At 40.8% G+C, this 24471-nt stretch overlaps 1 protein-coding gene across 1 annotated transcript in view; it reads right to left on the minus strand.

Moving 5' to 3' along the window:
- CCSER2 (coiled-coil serine rich protein 2) overlaps nt 1-24471 on the minus strand; it is a 70742-nt gene that overhangs the window by 14242 nt on the left and 32029 nt on the right. Inside the window, exons 4-10 of the mRNA XM_060241081.1 lie at nt 20771-20861; nt 18432-18591; nt 15656-15845; nt 12491-12574; nt 10372-10458; nt 8891-8989; nt 412-496 (exon numbers count right to left, since the gene is read on the minus strand). Coding sequence (XP_060097064.1) covers nt 412-496; nt 8891-8989; nt 10372-10458; nt 12491-12574; nt 15656-15845; nt 18432-18591; nt 20771-20861 — 796 coding nt within the window. The remainder of the gene's footprint in view (nt 1-411; nt 497-8890; nt 8990-10371; nt 10459-12490; nt 12575-15655; nt 15846-18431; nt 18592-20770; nt 20862-24471) is intronic.

A 24471-nucleotide genomic window follows, 5' to 3' on the forward strand; every position in this document is an offset into this window, starting at 1 on the left:
CAACTAACAACGACAGCAAAGCTTTACATTGATTCTTATATATGACGTTCACAAATATTATTATGCAACTATATCTGGATAAGCACACATGCAGATAACACGGAGGAACAGGACAGACACACACTCCAAAAAGCCACAAGGAGGATAAAGAAAAAAGCGGCAAGACGCATGTTGCGGGATGGACTGGACGCCAGGTTTTCAGCTCTATTTTAAGGTTTATTGTGCTTTTGGTAAAGCTGCCAGCCGTGGTTATATAGTAAGGGAAGGAGGCGCGGAGGTTATGCCGCACAACGGCGTGTGCCTTCTGGCTTTGCTCCGAAGAGAGGAACGCTACATGATGGACGGTGCGTGCAAAGGAGAGGCTGCTGCTGGAGCACAGGGGAGGGATATGAGTGAGAGGTACAGACTCACTCTGTCTGCGCTGCGGTGGAACAGTCCGAGGGATGCCCTGGAGTGAGCCCTGCCAGGGAGAGAAGGAAGGAGCAGAATACCCACCCTGTGCAGAGAGAGAGACGGGGGAAAAGAATAATAATAAAAAAAAAGAGAATGGGGGGGGGGAATAAACACCATCAAGCCAAATTGTTCCATTTTTGTTCAAACACAGCAAATTTTAATAACAGCCACCTCGAATTATTTGGAAAAGATAAGAAAACCCTTTCAAGTGCAACTCTCATTATTCTGGGCAGAGTTCCTATTTCAACAGGTTTATGTCATTCCATTTTATAAAAATTCCTTCCTGAAAGATGTTTAAAGGGGGGGAAAAAACGGCTTTAGGCATTTACAATGTATTTGGTGACTACAGCACCCAGTCAGCCAAGACAGGAACAGTATTTGAATACACATGTGAGGGTGTCTAATTACCTGTTGTCACAATTGTCTCTTACCACAAAATCAAACAGCCACTACTTTCAAAGAAAACAAAGAGGACTTCTGTAAAAAAAATTGCGCATTTCAAAATCTGGAAAGGCCACTAAGTAATAAAGAAACAAAAAAAATTAGATTAGGCTTTCAGTCGCCTAACTATTTCAAGACATTTGGAAACCATGTTAGTGGATCATACTGAGGTGGGGAGGGCACATACTAAAGCCAGAAAGCTTTCATGTGGCCGATCAGTTCATTTAACAGCAGATGTGCAGTCCCTCAGTCTCCGAGCTAAGCTGCAACTCCTGACTTTTTCCAGGAACACCCAAGTAACCATCGTGTTGCAATTTGCTTTTTGGACTCATGGCAAGACAAGAAGCAGCCTGAGCATCCATACAGGACAATATCATTTTCAGGTGGTTTTGACTATTAGTTACCAAAAACTGCCTTGTCGGTTGGTCATGTAAATACTACAGATAGAAGAATGGGGGGGGGGGGGGATTAGTCTAACTAACTTGAGGCTATATAGTCGAAGATGAAACTGTTCTTGCATGAGAACCAGGGGGGGAAAGGGTCTTCTATGCTCTCCACAGTAACTAAGAATTGCCATTTTAAAAAATACTTAGATGCCCTATGCACACACCAAAGATGGTGCAACTATGAAAATAAATGGTGTACTTCTTACAAGGAACTGCCAAAACCTGTCGCCACAAAGTAAAAAGAGGGGTGAGAAACTTTTTACTAAACCAGATGAAAAATCAGATGTTGAAACAATGGGCTGGAGAATTTCATGGTATTGAGGGTTGGTTTTTTTTTTTTTTAAATAATAATCGAGTCTAAGTAACCTTCTGAACAGCTACACAAATGAGTTACTATTCTTATTACATTATGCTGGAATACTCCAGTGAAGAAATGTTAATTCACTTGACTTCAGCCAGCATATTAGACATATAGGAGGGACTAGATCGTTTTAATTAAACACTCACATAAAATACAGTTATTCCATCCCAAAATTTAGGTGCACTTCCACAGACGAAAAAGTAGCTAACACCCATTCAACATACCACACAGGAGAAGTTAGAAACGTTTGTCTCTGGTCCCCAAATATCAGGTGAAGCATTAATAAAGTATTCACAGGCTTCCAAAGGTTGTTCAGTTTAGACTCCAGCAAGGCTGAATATTCTGCAAATAAGGGGTCAGCAAAAAAAAAAGCCCTCTTCTCTGTGGAAGTGCTTCTGATGGTGACATGCAAGCTCTCCACACAATGGAAGCTGTCCGTTCCACGTGATATCCAGGTGGCAGTCATAAAGTGAAGACCAACTGTTCACCCAGGCTTAGAAAAAGCTGTGCAAACTTGAATGTCACCATTACACTGGCAGTGGGGGAGGAATACAACAACCATGTCCTAACTTTTGTTTTCAAAACTGCTGTGTCAAAACATTCATGTATCTACCCATAAATGCTTGTCTTTGGCTAGCTAACACTTGGGGATTGGATAAAATGGTCAGCAGCCACAGGTCACTGGGGGGAACAGAGGATTTGTTGAAGTTAAACATCTAGTTGCCAAACTCAATTCTGCATTAGTAACGTTTTCAAGCCTGAATTCTCCCTAGAAGCTCTAACATGACCCTATTGTACTTTCGGTCACATCATGAGAAGATAAGACTTACTGGAAAAGATAATAATGCTAGGAAAAGTTGAAGGCAGTAGAAAAAAGTGGAAGACCCAACATGAGATAGATTGGCTCACGAAAGGAAGCCACGGTCTTCAGTTTGCAAGACCACAGCCACACTGTCAGTGATAGGTCATTTTGGAGGCCACTAATTCCTAGACTCATCGTAAGCAATTTGACAGCACATAACACAAATACAAAGTTATCATCTAGATATGCGATATGAAAATGTTTATTGGAAAAGCAGGGATATTCATGCAGCCCAATCCAATGCATGTTGTTCTCAGAAGTCCGAAAGAGCTCAGTATGACTTACTCGTAAGTATGTATGCACAGCATGGCAGCCCTGTTCTGACTGAACTATTAAAGATTCTGCTTATTTAAAACAAAGGAATCTAAGCAGGACTTGAGAAAAGGAATTCTTACACCCAAACTCTCTTCATGTTAGTTCCAAACTTTTAAGATTTTTTTTTAAAGGTGTGTGTAGTATTTTACTGAAATGGGCGTTTTCTTTTAGGAAAGGGCTTACTTTACAAACGTATATACCCTGATTTCAGCTCTTCCAAAGCTCAGGATCATGTCGAGAAGAATACAAATTTAATTTCAATTTAAACCCATAGCAATAACTCATCCACCTCCACAGCAGAAAACGAAGTCTGAGGGGGGGAAACACAACTGTTAGCCTCATGCCTAGTACTAGCAAGATTAGGCACATGTCAAACTTGTGTTGAAAGGGCATTGTGTAAGAAAATATTTTCACATCTGTAAGCTGCGTGTACAAGCTGTGCCCATTATTATAAGTCACAGAGAGGTCAAAAACTCGTTACACAAGCAGAGCATTTGACAGTGTCTGAAGTTAGATGTCAAACAATTTGACACTTTCGACATGGAAGCAATCCATTGAACCAGTGCAATCCCTGCAAAATAGATGGCACAGTGCAGTAAATCAGACTCATAAATATCTCCTCGTCCAGTTGCCTGAGCTAAGAAATCATCCCCAGGTGAGCAGGGAAGAAAAGGTCTATCCTAGGGATGAGTACCCAATCTATTAAGGGGCGGATTGCTCATCTAATTGAATTTCATTTCATGGGACTTCCAATAAGCAGTTCAATCAAGTGAACAGCTCCCAATTTTTCCCCCTGTAGTTTTGGCAGAGATCGCAGACACTGGAAAACAAATTTATTTCTAAGTACTACTGAAGCACAGTCAGATCTCGATTTATTGACCTTGGCAAATGCACTCTCATGAATCCATTTACTAAGGTTACTAACATCAGTGCTCTCCCACGGTGTTTCGAAAGCCTACTCTAGCTGGCAAAAATCACTTCCTCTACCCCTACAATGGTGCAACGAGCAGGCATTTTTGCACTTACAACGTGTTCTGTAAACATTCCTGCTAGGTGTGCAATTGTGGGACTCTGGGAACAACTAAATGCTATAAGAACACAGTTGCACAATCTTACAATGTAAGCAAGATTTGTTGTTGAAGGTTATCATGGCTGGAGTCCATTGGCTGTTGTAGATTTTCCAGGCTGTGTGGCCGTGGTCTTGGCATTATGAGACCTGATGTTTCGCCAGCAACTGTGCCGGTCACAGGATGCCAGTCACAGTTGCTGGCGAAATGTCAGGTCTCGCAATGCCAAGACCACGGCCACCCAGCCCGGAAAATCTACAACAGCCAATAAGCAAGATTCAGCAAATGCAGTTCCATGCTGCACAAAGTAGGCTCCCCTGTGGTCCTTATTTTGTTTCTACAGTGCATGAAAACACTGGGAATAAAATGGGCAAGGAAAAAAAAAGGTGTGGCAATTCTCTCTCTACCCCTGGTTCTTCTCTGTCAAAGTTCTCAAACTTTGATGGAATATCTATCCACCGCCCCCCTCCTTTGGCTTCAATTTCAAGGCTTCAGTGACCTCTGCAGAGGCTGAGTTGTACAAGACAGGATGCATAGAGAGTGCTGCAAAGGAAGTACTACAGATTTCCTAGTGAGTTACAAACTAACCCAGACGATTTTCTGCTTAACGTTTTTTTTTTTTAAAGAGTGAGCTCATAGCAAGAGTTAGTCTGAAAGCTGACATTCAATACCAACACATGACTGGAAAACTGGATGATTCACGCAGCGTTACAGTGAGAGACACCGCGACCAGTCAAAGACAAGGCTGTTGGTTTACATGAGGTTTCAAGCGATGGTTACACATTACGAAAGCTTATTAAGCATGTGAAAAGGCCCCAGTTGTATTTTCACCGATGCAGTTAAGAGCGCTGTCACTTTCCTCTTTGACTGAACCCTAATGCAAAAAGGATTTTTCCCAGGTGGTTCTTAAAAATCTACTATCAATAATGAAGTGCCTGAATGCTTGCATTCTAAATCAGCTAGCATGTATGCCAGCGCTCCCACCTTTGTGGGAACACTCTCTGAGTAACACTGAATGTAATATGCCATTATTAAAACTCAATGCAAAACCCTAAAACGTTATTCTACTGTATGAATTTCCTTGCAGAGTACTCTGCGATGCTCACAGATGGCGTTTTCCTTCTGCTACGCTGAATGGCCCAGAGGTCTCGCTACCACTTATTTTACTTAACGTGAAGAATATTAACCATGTCCATTTTTAGTGCATTGATCCTATTTGGGACACAGTGCAGATATCAAACCCTTATTTGGGTACAAAAGATAATGTATCCTTCATTTGTTACTTGTAGCGCTGGTACTGGTGATCATTCCCACCTTATTCCAGCACTTGCCTACTCTAACTACCTAAGCAAACAATGTTTGGTTTTCAGCTCTTTAAAGACCAAAGGGCATGCTGTCAGGCTTAATGAAAAGCAAGGTAAAGTGCGGCTCTTTTTAGTTCTGCATCGTATATCAATTGGAATGCCTGCATCTTTTAAGATTTACAATACCACAGGCTACGTTCATATATCACAAGCAAATGCAAAGGAACTCTAGTCATACATGAACACAGTTTGCTGCGCTTGCACGTGGCCCTTGCTCCTTCCTGGAACGTAAAAATGAAATGAGCCCCAATTAAGTGATGTTTGCTTGCGCTTGAACATTATTGCCAATCCATTATTGTTAGTTTACCTGATCACACAGGGAAGGTTTGCATCAAACGAGAGAGGAGTGAGACACACATCTGGGCATGGCAACAAACTTGAGTTAGTGCACAACCAGCATTTCACTGCAATTTGTTGCGGTCTGAGTGACCTACTGTAACCAGTTAACCCTTCAAAGAAATGGACCTGTTTCTAGATTTTTGTGCCTGAAACTGTTGGGCAATACTGTAAATAACTAAAGGTATCACACCATTATGGACTTTTTGTAAAATATTTAACAGGGGAATTTCTAACACAAAGCTATTTAGCAGTTCTGAATCGACTAAATAGCATTACTACTGAAGGAGCGGGTGTCAAAAATTTAAGAAGTCAAGGCCAAACAGTCAGTCCCTGCCCTAACTTCATAAAACAGCCCTACCTAATTGTGGTATGCCAGTAAGTTTTCCTGGGTGACCTTTGGCCAGCCTTTTTTAGCTTAACCTCCTTCAACCCTGTGAGATAGGTTAAGGCTAAGAGAGAGGACCACTTACACTACTCAGAGGTCCTTGGACAAAAAGTGAGATAAAGTACTAGATATATACAGCAGCACAAATAACTCATTTTTTTTTCTCTGCCCTTAAATTGGAAAGGACAGGAAAACACAATAGTAGGTGAAGAAGCACAGGACTAGTTAAGACACATTAACTGGTTCAGAATTTGAGAAAGTATTCATAAGGGCTCCCAGGAAATCCAGACATTTGGTATGGATGCTTACAGAACTCCCATCTGCCAATATTCTTCCTGAATTTTGGAATTCCATATTACCAAACAGGCAGACAGCAAAATTTGCAGTTCTTGATTGATATTTCTGCAATTAGTGCTTGCGCAGGAAATAGGAAGCCACTACATATTAAGCTAAAACCTGGGTTCATTAAGGGAAAACCAAGTGATTCAAAGGAATTCCTTCCTTCCTGCCCTTTTTTGGAAAGAAGGGGATTATTTAACTCTGCTCATGAGGAAAGCCAAAAAAAGGGGGGGGGCAGGAGGAAGCAATTCTCTTTCTCCCAGGAAAGTAAAATCTTTTTAATACCTCAATTGGGGGGAGGGGTATATTTTATTCTTTTTGGGGGGGGGGAATCCTTTTTGCACCAGAGCTCCATCAGCTAACACAAAAGAAATTTAGATTTTTATAGTGAAAATGAGTGTTAAAGGGGGGGGGGGGAGAGAAGGTTGTATAAATGAATATAACATAAAATACATTTCCAAGACCATACTTTTCCAGAAGAAACACACTTTTCCAAAATATATTTACTCGCTATTACAGTTATGGGAGGACGGAGGGGAGGAGGAGAGGAGAGAACTAGGAAAAAGAACATATAGGATACTATAGAATTTACTGATGAAGTAACTAGGCTCACAGGGATTTCCTTCAGAACAATAATCAGAAGTAGATTAAAGTGTCAAAGTTAAATCAGAACTTAATCTGGGTATATATTTTTGTCTTAATCACATATTACTTTTTTTTAAGTGGTTTAAAATGTCATCAATATTGCACTTTGCCATCTATTTACAAACAAAACATGAAAATTCACAAAATACACGTTCCCACAAATTACGTAAAATGTGGCTCTTGGCAAAAAATCTACATCAAATAGAGATTCCGGTTCACAAGGTGGGGGGGGGGGGAGAACTAGATTTGTGACATGTACGAACTTATATGAAAGAGTAACAGTGTCCTTCAGTGGCCAAGGGAGGCACTGACATTCTATGATGTCCTACAGAATCTGTCGTTTTGCCTCCATCTTATATAGCAGGTAACAGTGTAAGAGTGGCAGACAAAGATGCAGATTTAACTGGGCTACAGTGAGGGCCAGCAGTCCTCCTGCTTGAGATGTAGCTGATTCATCTGTGGCAGTCATTCTGCAGGCTGGCCATGCATGGACTACCGAATGCACACCCAGAGCTTTTTTTGCAGCAGGAACTCCTTTGCATATTAGGCCACACACCCCTGATGTAGCCAATCCTCCAAGAGTTTACAGGGCTCTTAGTACAGGGCCTGTTGTAAGCTCCAGGAGGATTGGCTATATCAGGGGGTGTGGCCTAATATGCAAAAGAGTTCCGGCTACAAAAAAAGCCCTGTGCACACCTATGCCATTCCATCATAAAACCAGAGGAATGTGAAGTAAATGCCACCATTGAAATGGCTACTTTTACCATAGAAAAAAGTTCTCAGCCATCAGTGCCGAAACATGATGTGTGAATGTTCTTTCTGACAAAAGAAAACATTCTTCTTTCCCTTCTGTGTAGGTTCATGAGCGTGTTGAAACAATACTCTTTTAAAAAGAAATCCATTTTTTCTAATTCATGTTCAGACCAACTGGAATGTCTTAAACCATCTGCTAGCTGTACCGTTTGGTATCCTGACAGCATCAAGTGTTTAGACAAGGATTCATGGCCACATGCATGTTTCATTTGCTGCTGTGTTTTACGAATGGTTGGCAATGCCTCCTCGCCATCCATAAAGCCTACCAAGAAGTAAACAGCCACTAAGATCCATTCCTGACATCTGCTTCCAATTATGGAATTGGCAGTTTAAGCAGCTGAGGCATGAAAAATTAATCTTGTGAAGAAAAAGAGCATTGGCAACAAGTTTTGAAAAAAAGTATTTGGCCAGAATAAGTTATATATGGATTTCAGCATATACTTCTCCTTAAATTCAGAACCCAGTCAGAGAGCCAGTTTGGTGTAGTGGTTAAGTATGCAGACTCTTATCTGGGAGATAATGCAGACTCTTATCTGGGAGAACTGGGTTTGATTCCCTACTCCTCCACTTGCAGCTGCTGGAATGGTCTTGGGTCAGCCATAGCTCTGGCAGAGGTTGTCCTTGAAAGGGCAGCTGCTGTGAGAGCCCTCTCCGCCCCACCTGCCTCACAGGGTGTCTGTTGTGGGGGGAGAAGATATGGGAGATTGTAAGCTGCTCTGAGTCTCTGATTCAGAGAGAAGGGCAGGGTATAAATCTGCAATTCTTCTTCAAATAATTTTTGGATTCTGGTATGTCTGCAGCTCCATACTGAAATTCAATAACTCTATATTTTGGCAGCATTCTTAATAAAGTGGCTGCTTAGAAATCAGAAAGGCCTAAAATCTGAATCCTACTGATTTTTTTAAAAAAATCTTTAAAAAGAGGAGGAAAACACGTTGACATATAACAGAGACCAGTCTTCTCCGAAGCAAAGTAATACGGCAAAGCAAACAAACCAAAAAAGTGAATGAATTCAAACAAGCAGCCACTGTATATAGAGACATGTGGATGAATTACTCACAGCACTTTTCCTCCAGGCAGTCTGGGTATATTTGTCAGCATACGTGCACCCAGCCTCTTCAGATTTCTGGCTGTCTTTGTTGCAGTCACACTGAATGGACTTTAGACATACAGAAAGCACAAAGCATCGGGTGAAGATGAATACATTGTGTTTGAGACAAATACATTTGTTGTTTGATAATGTAGTCCGATGGCTGGTTCACATGACAGCTTAGAAGCAGTTACTCGTGTACTATTTAGGCATGAACAACAGTAGCGGATGTTTGTGATACTTGCAGTCTTATCAAGAACAGCCAACCGGCACTTTCCTGATATCAACATCAAAGATTTCTAAATAGTTTACAACTGCTTCAAAACCTTTTATGGGGTTTTAAATTGAACAGTAGTATTGCTGATCCTTGACCATAGAAAGCCATTTATTATAAATACATATAATCACAAGCAATGCATATTATTTTTTGTAACAAGGCTTCCCCATTTAAATTTCCTGCACAAGTGAATATCATACATCAGCAACCAAAAAGGTGCCACAACACAATCTAAGGTAGGGGGGAGTCGAACTCATTTGTTATGAGGGCTGAATGTGACATAAATGAGACCTTGTAGGGCCGGGCCATCTGTGTACCTACTTAAGGCCAGAGGCAAACATGACTAAATTTAAAAAAAAAAAAAAACTTAAAAATAAAATATACTTAAAGCATTGGCACTTGTTGGTCTTAAAGGTGCTTTCTTTGTATTTCTCCCATGGAATCCAGGGAACTGGGCAAAGGAAGCTCTGGCTCTTTCCCTGCCTCATAAGAACATAAGAACATAAGAGAAGCCATGTTGGATCAGGCCAACGGCCCATCAAGTCCAACACTCTGTGTCACACAGTGGCAAAAAATTTTATATACACACATACACTGTGGCTAATAGCCACTGATGGACCTGTGCTCCATCCCAAAGGACCAGGAGGGGGAAGAGCCTCAACCAATGAAGAAAATAGAGGTTTTGTTCTGTAGCTCCTGTGCGATGGAGCAAGCTTTGTAAAGCAAGCTGAGATGCAGAAGGAAGCAAGAGAAAGGGAGAAGGCAGCAGACAGCCAGTTGCTTGGGGATCTGATAGGAGCCCTCCGGGGGCCTGATTCGACCCCCAAGTCACATGTTTGACACCCCTGATCTAAGGGTTTTTCCTCATGAGCTCCAATTCACTTTGCTGCTCCTAGGGAAGGACTTCCCCATTCACTAAAACACTGAGGAGCTCGATGACCCCTCCCCGCCCGCCAAAAAACAAACAAACCAGGAAATCCTTTGAACACCAGTGACAGCTGCTGTATAATTGTGAACCTCACTGAATGTCAATACAACATTCCAACAACGTAAAGGTGTTCAGTCATGCTTGCAAACTACAGGCTGTGTGCATACCTGAAGTCTAACTGCATCCTATTCAAAATAATTACCGGTACTTTGGGGATGGCATTCTCTGCAAACTTAATATACTTACAAGCCGATGTTCAAGTCGTCTGATTGTTTCATCTTTTTTCTTTAAGTCTTCTTTAAGCTGTGTGATCTCACTCAACAGCTCATCAGTCTGGCACATAAAATACAAAAGGAGACTAATTTCTACATTCTTACTTAGTGAAATGTTTACCTAATTACCTTTCTCAGAGGAAAACAGTTTCTGGCAAAATTGTTCTCCCTGTTTTTATTTGAAACTACCTCCCTCTTGGAATATTAGGTTCCACTCTGGTTTCATAACCATATGACAAAAAGCAACACAAACTGCAGATACTGTTCTACAAGATACAATTACAGCATGTCATTTTGTGTATTCCTGGTTTTATTACATGCTCTTATTTCCAGGGATTTCATCATTTTAAGATTCTATGGCAACTCTGGGAATACATAAACATAACTGGTTTTTGTTAAGCAAGAGAATAAACGTATGAACTACTCTGTTATATATCTAAAGGCTTCACCAGATAGTATTGTTAAATGTACCCCAAATGTATTTCACCCCAACCCCAATTTATCTGTTCCTCTACTGTCTACTTACTGCTTCAAGCTTAACTAACTTAATTAACTTTGCTAAAAATGAACCTTATTTTTCATCCTTCTGGTTCTGGTTCATCCCATCTATGTTTATCTAGGGCTAGCATCATTTCTCATTATTCTTGGAACGCAGGCGTCTGGCCCTTCCATTTCCTCTCTCACACATTCTATTGCTAAATTGTTAAGACACTTATAATCTATCATTCAGTTTTCTTTTTCTTGACTTCGATTGTTGTTTACTTCACTCTCATTTGAATGACTGTGATGCCTGAAACACCAGGTTTTCATTCGGCTTTTTGACATTTCCTCTGCTAAGAAATGTAATTACATTAATACCTTTATTGTTCTCTATTCACTGCTACCTTGTCCTTTTTATAGCCAATTTAAGTTTGTCAAGCATGCAAGAGTCCTTTACATCTGTTTTCTTTATTTCCATTTTACTCTTGGTAATGACCGAATTTCTATTTTAACTCTTTCACAACCTCTTTATAGCTGTCTTTGACTGAAATGCATTACCTGCTGAAATCGTATTGATTAGAAACCTAATGGATCCCTTCTAGAAAGACCCCCATTATAGAATAAGTAAAAGGTAAAGGTAGTCCCCTGTGCAAGCACCAGTCGTTTCCAACTCTGGGGTAACGTCACATCATGACGTTTTCATGGCAGACTTTTTATGGGGTGGTTTGCCATTGCCTTCCCCAGTCATCTACACTTTCCCCCCAGCAAGCTGGGTACTCATTTTACTGACCTCAGAAGGATGGGAGGCTGAGTCAACCTTGAGCCAGCTACCTGAACCTAGCTTCCGCCGGGATTGAACTCAGGTTGTGAGCAGAGAGCTTGTATTGCAGTACTGCAGTTTTACTACTCTGCGCCACGGGGCTCCTTATGGAATAAGTAGAACTATTCTATTTATATTAATTTTATTATCTGATTGGTCATACCACTGTTTTCTTCTTTCCCTCTCTTGTATTGTTCTGCAGCTTAAATAATAAGCCCTTGGGAAGGCTTCTCTTATCAAGGCACCGTACAAAAACAGCTTATTTGAAATGCTTACTTGACTCTTGATATAATGAATATCAAACACAGCAAAAACTTATTAAATGCCATTGTAGCGAACAACTGCTCTTGCAAATGTTCAACGACAAAGAACAAAAAATAAACTGTAAAACAGAAATGTACACAAAGCAACCAGCATTTGCATGACTACAGAAAGCTGGGTCTGACAAACCGACTGGCCAAGGAGCCTGGGGTGGCAAATCTCTGCACAACAGTCTAAGACCCCTGAAAAGGCACAACCATGGGTCAGGAAATCTGTACAGAAGGCTGCCACGAGGAATGGAATTGGGTTGGTCACATGGAGCCACTGGAGAAGGAGAAGACATGCATGATGCTCCTCCACAAGCTCCTTGCACTGACAGCTTATAGGTTCCAACCCAGTTTGTTTCACTGTGGGCTACCTCCTCCACAAAATAACTCCATGGAATTATTCCTTAGCACATGTTCCCTTCAGTTTTCTACCGATGCCAGTAATTCAGAAGGCTCTGCCCTGCCACAAACACAGTCAAGTTTACCTTGCATATCGGTTCAGGCTCCTGAGGATCTGGACTTGGAGGCAGTGAAAGAGTGATGTTTTGGAGTGACACATTTTCATCATTCTACAAGAGAGAAAAGTTTCCCCCATTTATTTGCCGGCCATGTAAAAGTCATCCCTGAATTAATACTACAATGGGTGAAGGAAGTGTCAGTTGGGAGAGCTACAGTGAGCTCCGACTAAACCTTGGGTCAGCATTTCTGTGTCAAACACAGAATTATAAAACCAACTACTGAAATCTGCCAATAATAAAACAAACAAAAGCACTCAGGGGACACTCTTCCTGATGCTCTAGTTTTGTATTTAAGGGACTTAGCTACGGAGGTGTTCCTGCTTGCAGTATGAAGTAATACAGCTTAGACACAGGTCAGCCTTCAACTCTCACTGAGGTGTTAAAGCCCAGCTTTAAAGAAGCTGCAAAATCCATGGGCTTCAATGAACTGAAAGACATAACTCTGTTTAGATTGCACTGTATAATTGTTTAGATATCTGTTTGTATGTTTAGATTGCACTGTATAATTGTTTAGATATCTGTTTGTATGTTTAGATTGCACTGTATATCTGTTTAGATTCCACTCTACCTTCTCTGTCACAAACAACTGATGCATCCCATTCAGAATCTCTAACTAGGGCCCTTTCATTTAACTAAACCGAGATTAAAGCTATTAAGCCTGTTGGTGATGGAAAGTGCTGCCAAATCGAGCTGATTTATGGCAACTCCTGTAGCGCTGTCAAGGAAAGAGATATTCAAAGGTGGCTTGCAATTGCCTACCTCCACGTCACCGCCCTGGTATTCCCATCCAAATGCTAGCCAAGGCTGACCCTGCTTAGCTTCCAAGATCTGACAAGACTGGACTAGTCTGGGCTATCCAAAGAAGACAACGACTGCAGATTTATACCCCACCCTTCTCTGTGAATCAGAGACTCAGAGCGGCTTACAATCTCCTAAATCTTCTCCCCCCGCAACAGACACCCTGTGAGGTAGGTGGGGCTGAGAGAGCTCACCCAGAAGCTGCCCTTTCAAGGACAACTCCTACCAAAGCTATGGCTGACCCAAGGCCATTCCAGCAGCTGCAAGTGGAGGAGTGGGGAATCAAACCCAGTTCTCCCAGATAAGAGTTCACACACTTAACCACTACACCAAACTAGCTCTCCAGGTCAGAGCAGTCACAGAAGGCTGTCTAAAAGACAATTTATTCTCCCCTTTGCCTCCCCCACAGTGGCTTTCCCTCCATTTATTTACTTTGCTGCAATATATCAAGCTATAAAGCTGCAATAAAACATTTACATGGAAATGCCTATACTACAGAAAACTAAAAATGTAGTGTTATCACACAGAGTATGTATATGCATCATGTACATGTCTGATCAGGAACTGAATCTGCTAGGAAAGAGTGACAGAACTACACAAGGCTCTACTCCAAGTAAAATAAACAGAAGAGCATCTAAATATTTTTTAGCTTTGTGCTAATGTATGGAAGTTGTAAGTATCAAGGATTATGAAGACTACGTCTCCTTTAGAAGATCCCTAGTTACTAAAACATCATTTACCAATTTTTCTTTTTGTCCAGACGGCCTGTATCGAAGCCTTAGTATATTTTCCAGTGTAGATGAAAGAAACATAACCTCCTTGACAAAAAGCTACATAACTGCATTCAGGAGCATAGAATGCTGAGCTCAGTTTTTCAAATGGGTTTCATCATCTGTGATGTCACAAACATGACTCCTCCACACAGTCAGGGCTGGGGCATGAAGGAAGAAAAAGAGAGGACTTCCCAGGATTCAGTTTTCATTTAAATGTAGATAATTTCAGCAAACCATATGTTATAAGCTTTTAAATTAAAGAATTCAGTGTTCCCAATTTTATGAAGTTTAATGTTCAAATATGTGGGTAATCGTACATGTTGTGAGTGTGTGAAAATGTTTCTGTCCAAATGCACTTTATTTACTACAGAATTTGTTTTCTACCTTCAACTTTCCCCCCACCCCAATCTTTCAACATGGCAGAAATATGTGCTACCGAGGGAAGAATAGGATACAGTAGTTTGCAGTTCTCTCTCATATACAGAGTATCTTGGCAATTTTTTCTCATAGCAAATGAAGGCATTTATACTTTTAAATTCTGTAAATATGCCCACCCATACAATCTCTTACTCTAAGATATAAAATATGTATTTTATGTTTTTAAATCAGTAAGAGAAATTTAGGTTCAACAGGGAAAGTATTACATGTATTTCAAATTTCCCCAACATTTCACTTTCCAAATAACTTCAAAATATCCTGATATTTTACAACTCTAACTGGACTGCAATTATTCTGCATGAAAAATGCTGTGAAACTCAGTGACTGAAAGGCCCAGCCTCTTCCTATTCTTGCTCTACCTTTCAACAGCAAAGGGACAGCTCTTGAGAGAAGGGGTTCTCCTCAAGAGCACGTTTCTCTCTTCTGCACTCACCTACTTCCCCCAGAGACACTTCCAACCAGTTCTGCCTATCACCCAGCCTAAACGCCTCCCAATGAAAGCGCTATGGAAGAACTGGGCAGAGTCTGTGATATAGGACAGACTAACAAAGGTTATTCTGGTCGCAGGCTGCCAGGGCGTTTTTTGTAGCAGGAACTCCTTTGCATATTAGGCCACGCCCCCCCGGATGTAGCCAATCCTCCTGGAGCTTACAGTAGGCCCTGTAAGAAGAGCCCTGTAAGCTCTTGGAGGAATGGCTACATCAGGGGTGTGTGGTGTAATATGCAAAGGAGTTCCTGCTATAAAAAAAGCCCAGGACCTATCAAAACAGTGCTGCAAACTATTAGTTCTCTCAAAAGCACAAAACAACCACCATAAGGACAAAGGGCACGTGACAATCCAATATACAACGGAGACCACCAGCAAGACAATCAATACTGAAACCTTTTTTTTTGTCAAAAAGACAACAATCAAATGTAGCAACAGACACCTTACTCATTATACAATATGCATAACAGAGAACAGATTTCCACTACTCTTCCATGTCAGAGAGGATACAGAAATTCATGGATCTCCCAGCCAAGGTTACAAAAATGGGATTATTATTTTTTTTACGAATAGTGTTGCTGTGTGAAAGCAAGCACATCCACAGGACAGACATAACAGAGAAAGTGTCTCACAAACCTGATTAAGTATCCTTTTCATTTTTAACAACTGAGCCTTCACAGTAGTGCAGTCTTGAACCATATGCCGAAGGGTCATTTCATCAAGCATTACAGTGTTGGGCGGCAAGCCCATAAAGGGTGGGTACAAGCACGGTGCTCCATACCCTTCGAGATGACCAATAGCAGGAGGGTCTAAATAGTTGGACGTCCTGAAAGATGTGGGAAGGGGAGGAGTTAAGGACAGTCATATATTGCACTTGAGCAGAAAGAACGTTATGAAAACTTGCATACTGGTTTAGCTCAGGGGTCCCCAACATGGTGCCTGTTGGTGCTATGGTGCCCTCTGACATCTTCCCTGCCACCAAAGGGTTTTTTTTAGAAAGTGGGTATGGCCAGGTGGGGCATTTGCCCAGCAAGCCTTCTGAGTAGCCAATTTGATTGGCTGTGCAGTCACTCTGTGATGGAAAGGTAAGTTCTGGGGCAGCAGCCATTTTGTGGTTGGGCCCATCATGCTTTGCCAGAATTCCAAAGGTGCCCACAGGCTGAAAAGAGTTGGGAATCCCTGGTTTAATCAAAGAGCATATTTAAATTAGAGTTAACAAAGCTAGTGGATTCTTTTTTGATGCATTAAGAAGAGCTACAGTTCTGCAGTTTAAATGCTACTATTAGCACTGTAAGGTAAAAAGAGAAGAGTAACAGTTTACTCTGCAAATTGTAGAATTAAATATCACTGACACTAGACTTTTTTTAAAAAGATGGTTTAATCCTCCCCAAAAAGAAGCACATTATATTGGGATCATATACTGAAAGGTAAACTAACATTCTGGTCCATAAATGACATTCATTTTATGAATGTTTTCATGACAGAAATCTCAAATTCATACAAAAAGACACCAAAATTTAGGTGTTCAGCACTAAATCAATTCATAAAATCCTATACTTATTTGGGCATTAATTCCAGCATCTTTTCAAGAGAGAAAGCATTAATAAAACAAAAAATGCAGCACCTTAACCAAACATGCTAGATAACACTAAGTGGTAGCACTATGATAATCAAGTGAGTGAATATAGATGCAACCTTCATATGAGGATACTCAAAGAGACTGAAATTACTGGAATGTATTATTAGCACCAAATTGTTTTCAAAAATGTTTTAATTGTTATATTATTTAAGGTTTTAATTAGTTAATGTTTAGTATCTGTAAATGCTTTTACTGTTGTGAGTCGCCCTGAGCCTGCTTTGGTGGGGAGGGTGGGATACAAACCCAATAAAATAAAATAAATAAATAAAATAATTTTTAATGGATTAACTTTTAAAGGATAATCTATCCATGAAACAGTGAGAAAAGAAAATACTAGACAGGGGTCTCCGACATTTTTTAGCCCACTGGCACTCGTAAAATGATGACAGGGTGTGGGTGAGGACATCAAAATGGCCACCTTAGGAAACTGAGCCAAACACAAAACCTCCCTCCTCATTTTGCAAAAGAATCTCATGACAACCACTTCAAACAAATGAATCTGCCTTGTCCAAAGCTCAGCCATTGGTCTGTCAAGGTTAGTATCTCCTGCACTTTGGGTTGGAAGCGTGTTCTGACCACTGGGAAGATAGAAGTCTGGAAAAGGAAGGGGCAGGCTTCTACTCTTGGCCATTCATGTCCCCTCATGCAACAGCCCAGCTCACTGTGACTGGAACAAAGTTCCCCTTGTGCTTTGAAAAAGAAAGCTAATGGCAACAGTCAAACTCCACACCATCACTCTCATCCCCTCAGCCGCATTTTATTCCATGATCAACACTCTGGCAAATATTCTTGCTAGTACTCAAATTATTTAAGTGTCTATCAGGCTCTGGGGGCAGGAGGTGTTTTCCAAAACTACTTATTGTAAAAAAAATTTTTATAAAAGCTCGTTCTCAAAGAAGAGAAAGGGGCAGTCAAAAGAAAGGAAGGAAAGTCCAAGTAGGGAGGGAGGAAAGGTAAAAATGAACAAAAAAGGAATTAAGGAAGTTGGGCAGGAGGGAGGAAGAAAAGGAAAGGTCCCCTGTGCAAGCACCAGTCATTTCCGACTCTGGAGTGATGCCGCTTTTGCAACGTTTTCATGGCAGACCTTTTATGAGGTGGTTTGCCATTGTCTTCCCCGATCATCTACACTTTCCCCGCAGCAAGCTGGGTACTCATTTTACCAATCTCAGAAGGATGGAAGGCTGAGTCAACCTCAAGCCGGCTACCTGAACCAGCTTCCGCTGGAATCGAACTCAGGTCATGAGCAGAGGGCTCCGACTGCAGTACTGCCGCTTTCCCGCTCTGCGCCACGGGGCTCTTGAGAAAGAAAAGACTGAGGACTAAAAAGAAGGATGGCCTGAAGATGGAATGGAACCATACACTGACTAAAAAAAGCCAGGGGCTTAGCAGTCCTCTTGAAGGCAGGAAACATTTTCAGCGAAGCCATCCAGTAACAAGTCCTGCTTTACAATGGTTCTGCCCACTTTCTAAAAAGCTCTGTAGGTGCCAGGTGGAGGTGCAGCTGAGTGCCCTGGTACTTGTGGTCAGCATCCTGTGAAGCCCTGCACTAGACCACTAGGTGCTATATTTAAAAAATGTTTCCTAGATGAAAAGTATCACTGATGGGACTACCCCTCTAAATAAAAGTCGGGTCTTGCCTACCCTCAGCCCATGCATTCAGATTTAGATTCTATACTTAGGGAAGAAGCTTCTTTGCTTATGCTGATCTGTAAAGCACCACATACAGGAATGCCACTATACAGTTACTACCAACAGAATTTATCTCTTCCTTACCTGTTAAAATCATTTCTGCCATGGTGGTAGTGGTCAGTATGGCCAAGATGGTAGTGATCTTGAGTGGTCCAGCGTTGTGGTGTCCTCTTCCACAACCCTTCCTTCTGTTGTCTGATATTTCTTTCTGGTCGCTCATAACGATTCATATTTTCGCAATCTACTGGAGTTAGGAGAACGTTCATAAACACTGGTCTACAAAGAGAATGATTACCTCCCAGAAATCTAAAGGAGGAATTAATTAGCCACTAAAAAGGTAAAGGTAGTCCCCTGTGCAAGCACCAGTCATTTCCAACTCTGGGGTGACATCGCATCACAACGTTTTCACGGCAGACTTTTTTACAGGGTGGTTTGCCATTGCCTTCCCCAGTCATCTACACCTTCCCCCCAGCAAGCTGGGTACTCATTTTACCAACCTTGGAAGGATGGAAGGCTGAGTCAACCTTAAGCCAGCTACCTGAACTCAGCTTCCGCTGGGATCGAACTCAGGTCGTGAGCAGAGAGCTCAGACTGCAGTACTGCAGCTTTACCACTCTGCACCATGGGGCTTTTTAATTAGTCACTACTTATCAGTAATTTATAACAAACACTTGATGTAAATAAGTTCGGTATTAAACTGCTCTAATTTGCTTCTTTTGCTTTTTATAATATTGTGATGTTTTCTATTTCTAATTATTGCTATAAGGACAAGAGAGGCAAACTGCCTGGGAACCGTTGGATCAGGCAATGTCTTGCGTGCAAAGAAGATACAAAGATCTTGCAGAGGGCAGCAAGAAGACAATTAGCTAGCACAGTGAGGCCAAACACCTTTCCTTCTATTAAGTGGCATTCCTTGTCTGTCTCCAGATTGCTACTCTTAGGGCAATATCGTGCTTCTTCTCAGAAGTTCCACATTTACTCTCTCCCTCAGCTAGTGATATAGTTAGGACATTCTCTCTGGCTCTCCTCTTCACTATCAAGTATGTCAGTTCCTGAATCAAGCTTTAGCTGCACTTTAATCAGGTTGTGCACGTTTGCTAGGTTCATTACTCTTCCAACATTAACTTAAGTGTCTAAATTCACATTCAGATTACCCTAAATTTGAAGCAACAAAAATTTAACACTAGGAATACTCATTAAGCAATGGGTTATTTCAATTTGGAAGACTGGAAACAAGGCTGAAACTGGTGACTTTCGAATGCAGTAGTATTTCAGGCCAAGGAATAATCTCGTTGCTATTAGAATCTTACCACTCCCAAGAACTTTTTAAACTGACACACAGCATTTCATTTCATAAGGCAGTTTTCTCCTTCAGTACCCTTACAGAAAGCAATTCATTAGGCTGCACAAGATGAAACAGATTTTTAAAAATGGCTGTCACTTTGCAGATAGGTTGGTTTGAGAAAGTTTCATCTGGCAGCTACTTATGACAAGTTAAGCCAAAACATAAATTCCAGGCAAACAAGGAAAGTTTCAAGAAATTCTTTAGGCATTCAACTTACCCGAATACTTCGTCTTCACATTGTTAGCCCCTGACTGCAAGTGGCTTTTCATAACAGAGCAGTCTCTTACTCTGTGTCTGAGTAGGCAGCAGTTTTGCATAAGAGTGGTAAACAGGCCTTCCTTCCTGCCTATCCCCTTCTTGCGCATTGTTGGGAAGTGAGCCCAGTTTGACCCTGTGATTTAAAACTACCATCCTCCTTCACAGAGAACATACTTGTTGCACTAGAGCAGCTGCTATAAATAGAGTGCAAGTTTCACCCCAGACTTAAAAATGGAACAAGGGAAATAACAAACCTAAAAACTATTCTAACGTTCTTTTTTTTGCCTCTGAAAAGATGATTTTAATAATTATAGACTGACTCAAAGTATATTTAAATATTCTACTCAATCCTGGATTAAAACACTCTTACATCTAGACAACATTCTGGTAACTGTTGAATGAACAGCTTTAATGCAAGATTATCAGAAAGTCTTTACGGAGAGCCTCAACACCCCTGTGACAAAGCTCTTGAGCATTATGTGCAATTCATTTGCTTAAACAGTTACTTAAAACGTGAGGCAGAATGAACTGTATTACATAGTGAATAGGGAGCACTCTTTATAAGTAGTTAAAATTCAGATAATAGTTTTAAGGTTTAGTGGAAATGCAGCTGCATAGAACTCTCCCACACTAGATACTTCAGAAGAATTAAACAGTTTCTTTCCAGAAGCCCAGAACAGAGATATGGTTGCTGGCATCCTTGGGAGAATATGGAGTTCGTCATGATGGTGGTAGGCAGAGGGTGGGAAGCGGAAGGCAATCCATGTAGTGGGCGGACACTTTGTGCAGTAAGACATAACAGATTTTTTTCCCCACTAACCATTATCACAGGGCGCATCTTCTGGTAAGTCGACATCAAGCATAAGATCATCATCTTCAAGGTCGCATGAATCAAGGTTATTCAAGATATCCTATAAGGGAAGGAGTACACATGCTACAGAAAGTATGTATATTTCAGCCTGCTTCTTCAATGTACACAGATCTATGTGCAGAGTAAGAACCTACCAAACTGCAACATTTTATAAAAGCACATTATCTACTCAGGATTCTGGAAACATTCCAGCAAAAGTTAGCTCCTTTGGCCTTCCTTGGCGTTTCTACAGACACGGGAATAGGTCTGAGAACAGAAACACACACAACATGTGTAGCACACTCATTCCTGACCCACTACTAAGCGACTCAAGGAGAGAGACAGCAAAGTCAGGTCAAAGACAGTTTCAGTAGAAATTATTTCCAAAATCATACTCCCTGAGTCAGGAACTTAAAAAGCAAATCATGGAAACATTTACAAATGTGTTTTTTGAAGTTCAGTGATGTTTAATAGGTTCAGGCATAACATTAACACATAAAGCAGTTCTCATTTTATTCAAAAATTGACCAGAATATATTTGAATTGGAAAGTCTTTGTTTAAAAGATGCATTACTTCCCATTACTAAAAGCACCAAAATGCATCTATTCACAACAGAACTGAGCAGTCCTGTATCTCAAATGTACCTGGTAGGCTCTAACATGCAATCACCTTGCATAATTAAGATAAATAAAGGAAAACAGAGAGTAAGAAGTGCATTGGTAGTACATCATACAGATAAGCAGTATATAAATTGGTGTCATCTAATTTAAACCCTGATGCCATTTCCCCTGGCCATGCCACAATGCCAGGCTCAATGTCATACTGTACATGACAGAATTAGAAGTTACGGTGAAGTTGTACTTTCCGCATTGTCTTACCTACAGCATGTGACAAAGTGCAGACCAGAAAACCTTGGCTATAAAGGTGGCACTGATCCTTCAAAAGGAAATAAAAGACCAAAAATTGCAAAACCTAAACTTCTAGTTCATGGTAGCTTGAAATCCCCCTGCCTGTCAGAGTTGCCTACCACCCCCCACATGATCAGCATTGTACAATGTTCGTACCTTCAGAAAAGAAAAGAAAAGAAAAGAAAGAGGATGAATGATAAAAATAATTCAGTGAGTGGACCAGGAGCTATAGGCAGAGGCTGGACTTGGGCCTATTATTGCTGGTACCATGACAGTCTTATGGCAAAGTCAGGAAGGCCTTCCAGCCTAATAAACCTGCTATCCAATCAGGATGCAGCAGCCACTGACACGGCCTGCATCTTCAGTCTCTCTGAAGCCACAATCGCATGGGCTGGCTATGCCTGTTGTCATGGGGACAACAAATGCTACTATTAGCACTGTGCAACTAACTATTCCTCCGCCTCCTCCTTCACTGGTCACTCAAGGCAGGCAAAACATGCAAAATGAACCTCAACGTGTGCTGAACTGGAGATTACTGGAAAACTTATTTGGACAAACGCCAACTGGCAGCATGAATAAGATCCGTCTGCATTTAACAAGGTACTTTGTGGTAGCCTGCTTACTATGCGCACGCTGAAGGTCAGATGCGAGACTGCTAGAAATCAGACTTGTTATTGGAAGTATTGTTCTCAAAACCATTAAGAGTATGCTTCTTAACAAAATGGAAGCCAAGATTGGATTGCCATCCTCTGTACTCTTATTAGGATTGCTTTTCTGTTTTTCCCCAAAAAACATTGGCTGTCCAATATATTAACCATCGTAACTAGACACCATGAATTACATAACTATAAACACTTTCTATGAAGAACCCTACACTCCGTTCAGAATACAAGGATACTAGGTCGTATCTGTAGCATGCGTTTACAATGGAACTGTTAATGATTTCTGTAAGACTGGAATCAAAGTGGATGAAAACCTGAGAAACATCAACATTCCTCTTTATGGGCTCACACTTGCACAGCATGGCAAGGCCTGAACTCTGCAGCCCTGCATTTCATTTTGTTGCCAAAGGCAAATCTTTAAATAATAGCAAGAAGCAGCAAGTGACATTTTAATATGCCTGGAAACAAAATAAAAACAACAAGTTTCTTGCAGCTAAAGCAGTTTTTATCCAAAGCAGAAGCAAGCACCCATGCGTCTCTGAAAAGCTGGCAGGCCCCTGAAGCTAAGTAAGAGTCATAAGCAACTTGTAGAGTTTTGAAGGAGCAGTCAAACTTTTTAAAAGCCGAGAATTAGTACATCAGGAATCCTGCTGATAAACAACAGGTACAGCAGGATATCTAGGAACTGGACCTATTTTATAAACTCTAATGACTGTTTTATGATGCTCTCCCATTACATTTTTTTTTAAAAAATAATGTTCTGTTGAGGTTATGTGTAAAGACTGGAGTTACCCAAGGAAGAGTTCAAGAGGCTGCACTTTTAGGTATTGTGCTAATATCCTCACAATTTAGCACACAATTAATCCAACTAATTTACAATAGGATTATGTCACCTTTGACATACTGCCACAGGGCTCTATCCATAGATCTCTTACCACATTTCTAGCCTACCCCATCCTTCCCCCCAAACAAATATGGAAATAGACAGCCATACTTATACCGGTGGCACCTATTTAAAATATCTGACCAGGAGCATCTGGCCCTTTTCCCAGATGTCTCCATAATTTCTCTTCATAGAATTGAATGAATATGCAGTTTTCACTACTGGGAAACTTAACATTACTATGCAAGGAAAGAAAAAACCCTTTGGAATTCGAACACTGGACTGTTTCCCTTTCCTACCACACCTCCTTTTTCTTACGTCGTTTTGACTATTCTGTGATGCTTCCGGAAGCAGCAACTCCCTTAATTCCGGCGACTTCCTTTATGTGAATGATTGCCGGCATTCTGTCGGCAGCTGGAAAAAGCATGAGGAATCAGCCCCAAAAGGCCAAAAGAATCCTTGCTAGAAGTGTGGCTCCTGCAATTTGCAGGATTAATTAAACCAGTAATTTCATTATTTGGGATCTTAATGCATAAGATTTAAAATAAATTTAGGTATAAACCGCTTTGAACTGTCCTATTGATTCAGATGCATATACCAAAAGAGGTACTTGTCAGCGTCCTGCTAAAAATAAAGCCGACTGACCAAATTGCATGCAAGAATGTTTTTTTTTAAAAAAAACATGCCTTTTCAGGCACCTTTCTGCAGTATATGCTCAAAGACACCTGCCGGTAATACTGGATTTTTTTTTTTTTTTAATAACATCAGGACAGCAACTCTGTTAAATTTTGTGAGAAAATACAGCTTTCAAATGGACAAAAAGTTTACATTGATTTTTATATAGAAAACAGCATAGTATACTTTGTGATACTGCTAACAAAAGTGAAACACCTCATAGGGCATTTTTAAAACTATACCTGCTTAGCATTTTTTTGCCTGAAAGATCCATCACTATCAGTACTAGTCATCATACTCCCTTCCTATAACTACTTCCCTTGCAGGAAGATTTAAACAGATTTAAAGTGGCCCACCAATACCCTAACAGGCGGTTGCACATCTGTTTCTTATATGGAAACCGCATCAAGATCATCTGTGAAACAGAAAATAGATGCGGCACTTTTAGTCTTTCTTTGTACCACAATTTTCTGGACTAGAAGGTTTTAACTACGATTTAATTTGGAAAAAAGTAAAACTATGCCAGCTTCTAACTGATGAGA

The sequence above is a fragment of the Heteronotia binoei genome, chromosome 6, assembly GCF_032191835.1.
Source record: "Heteronotia binoei isolate CCM8104 ecotype False Entrance Well chromosome 6, APGP_CSIRO_Hbin_v1, whole genome shotgun sequence".
In the NCBI taxonomy this organism is placed as follows: domain Eukaryota; kingdom Metazoa; phylum Chordata; class Lepidosauria; order Squamata; family Gekkonidae; genus Heteronotia; species Heteronotia binoei.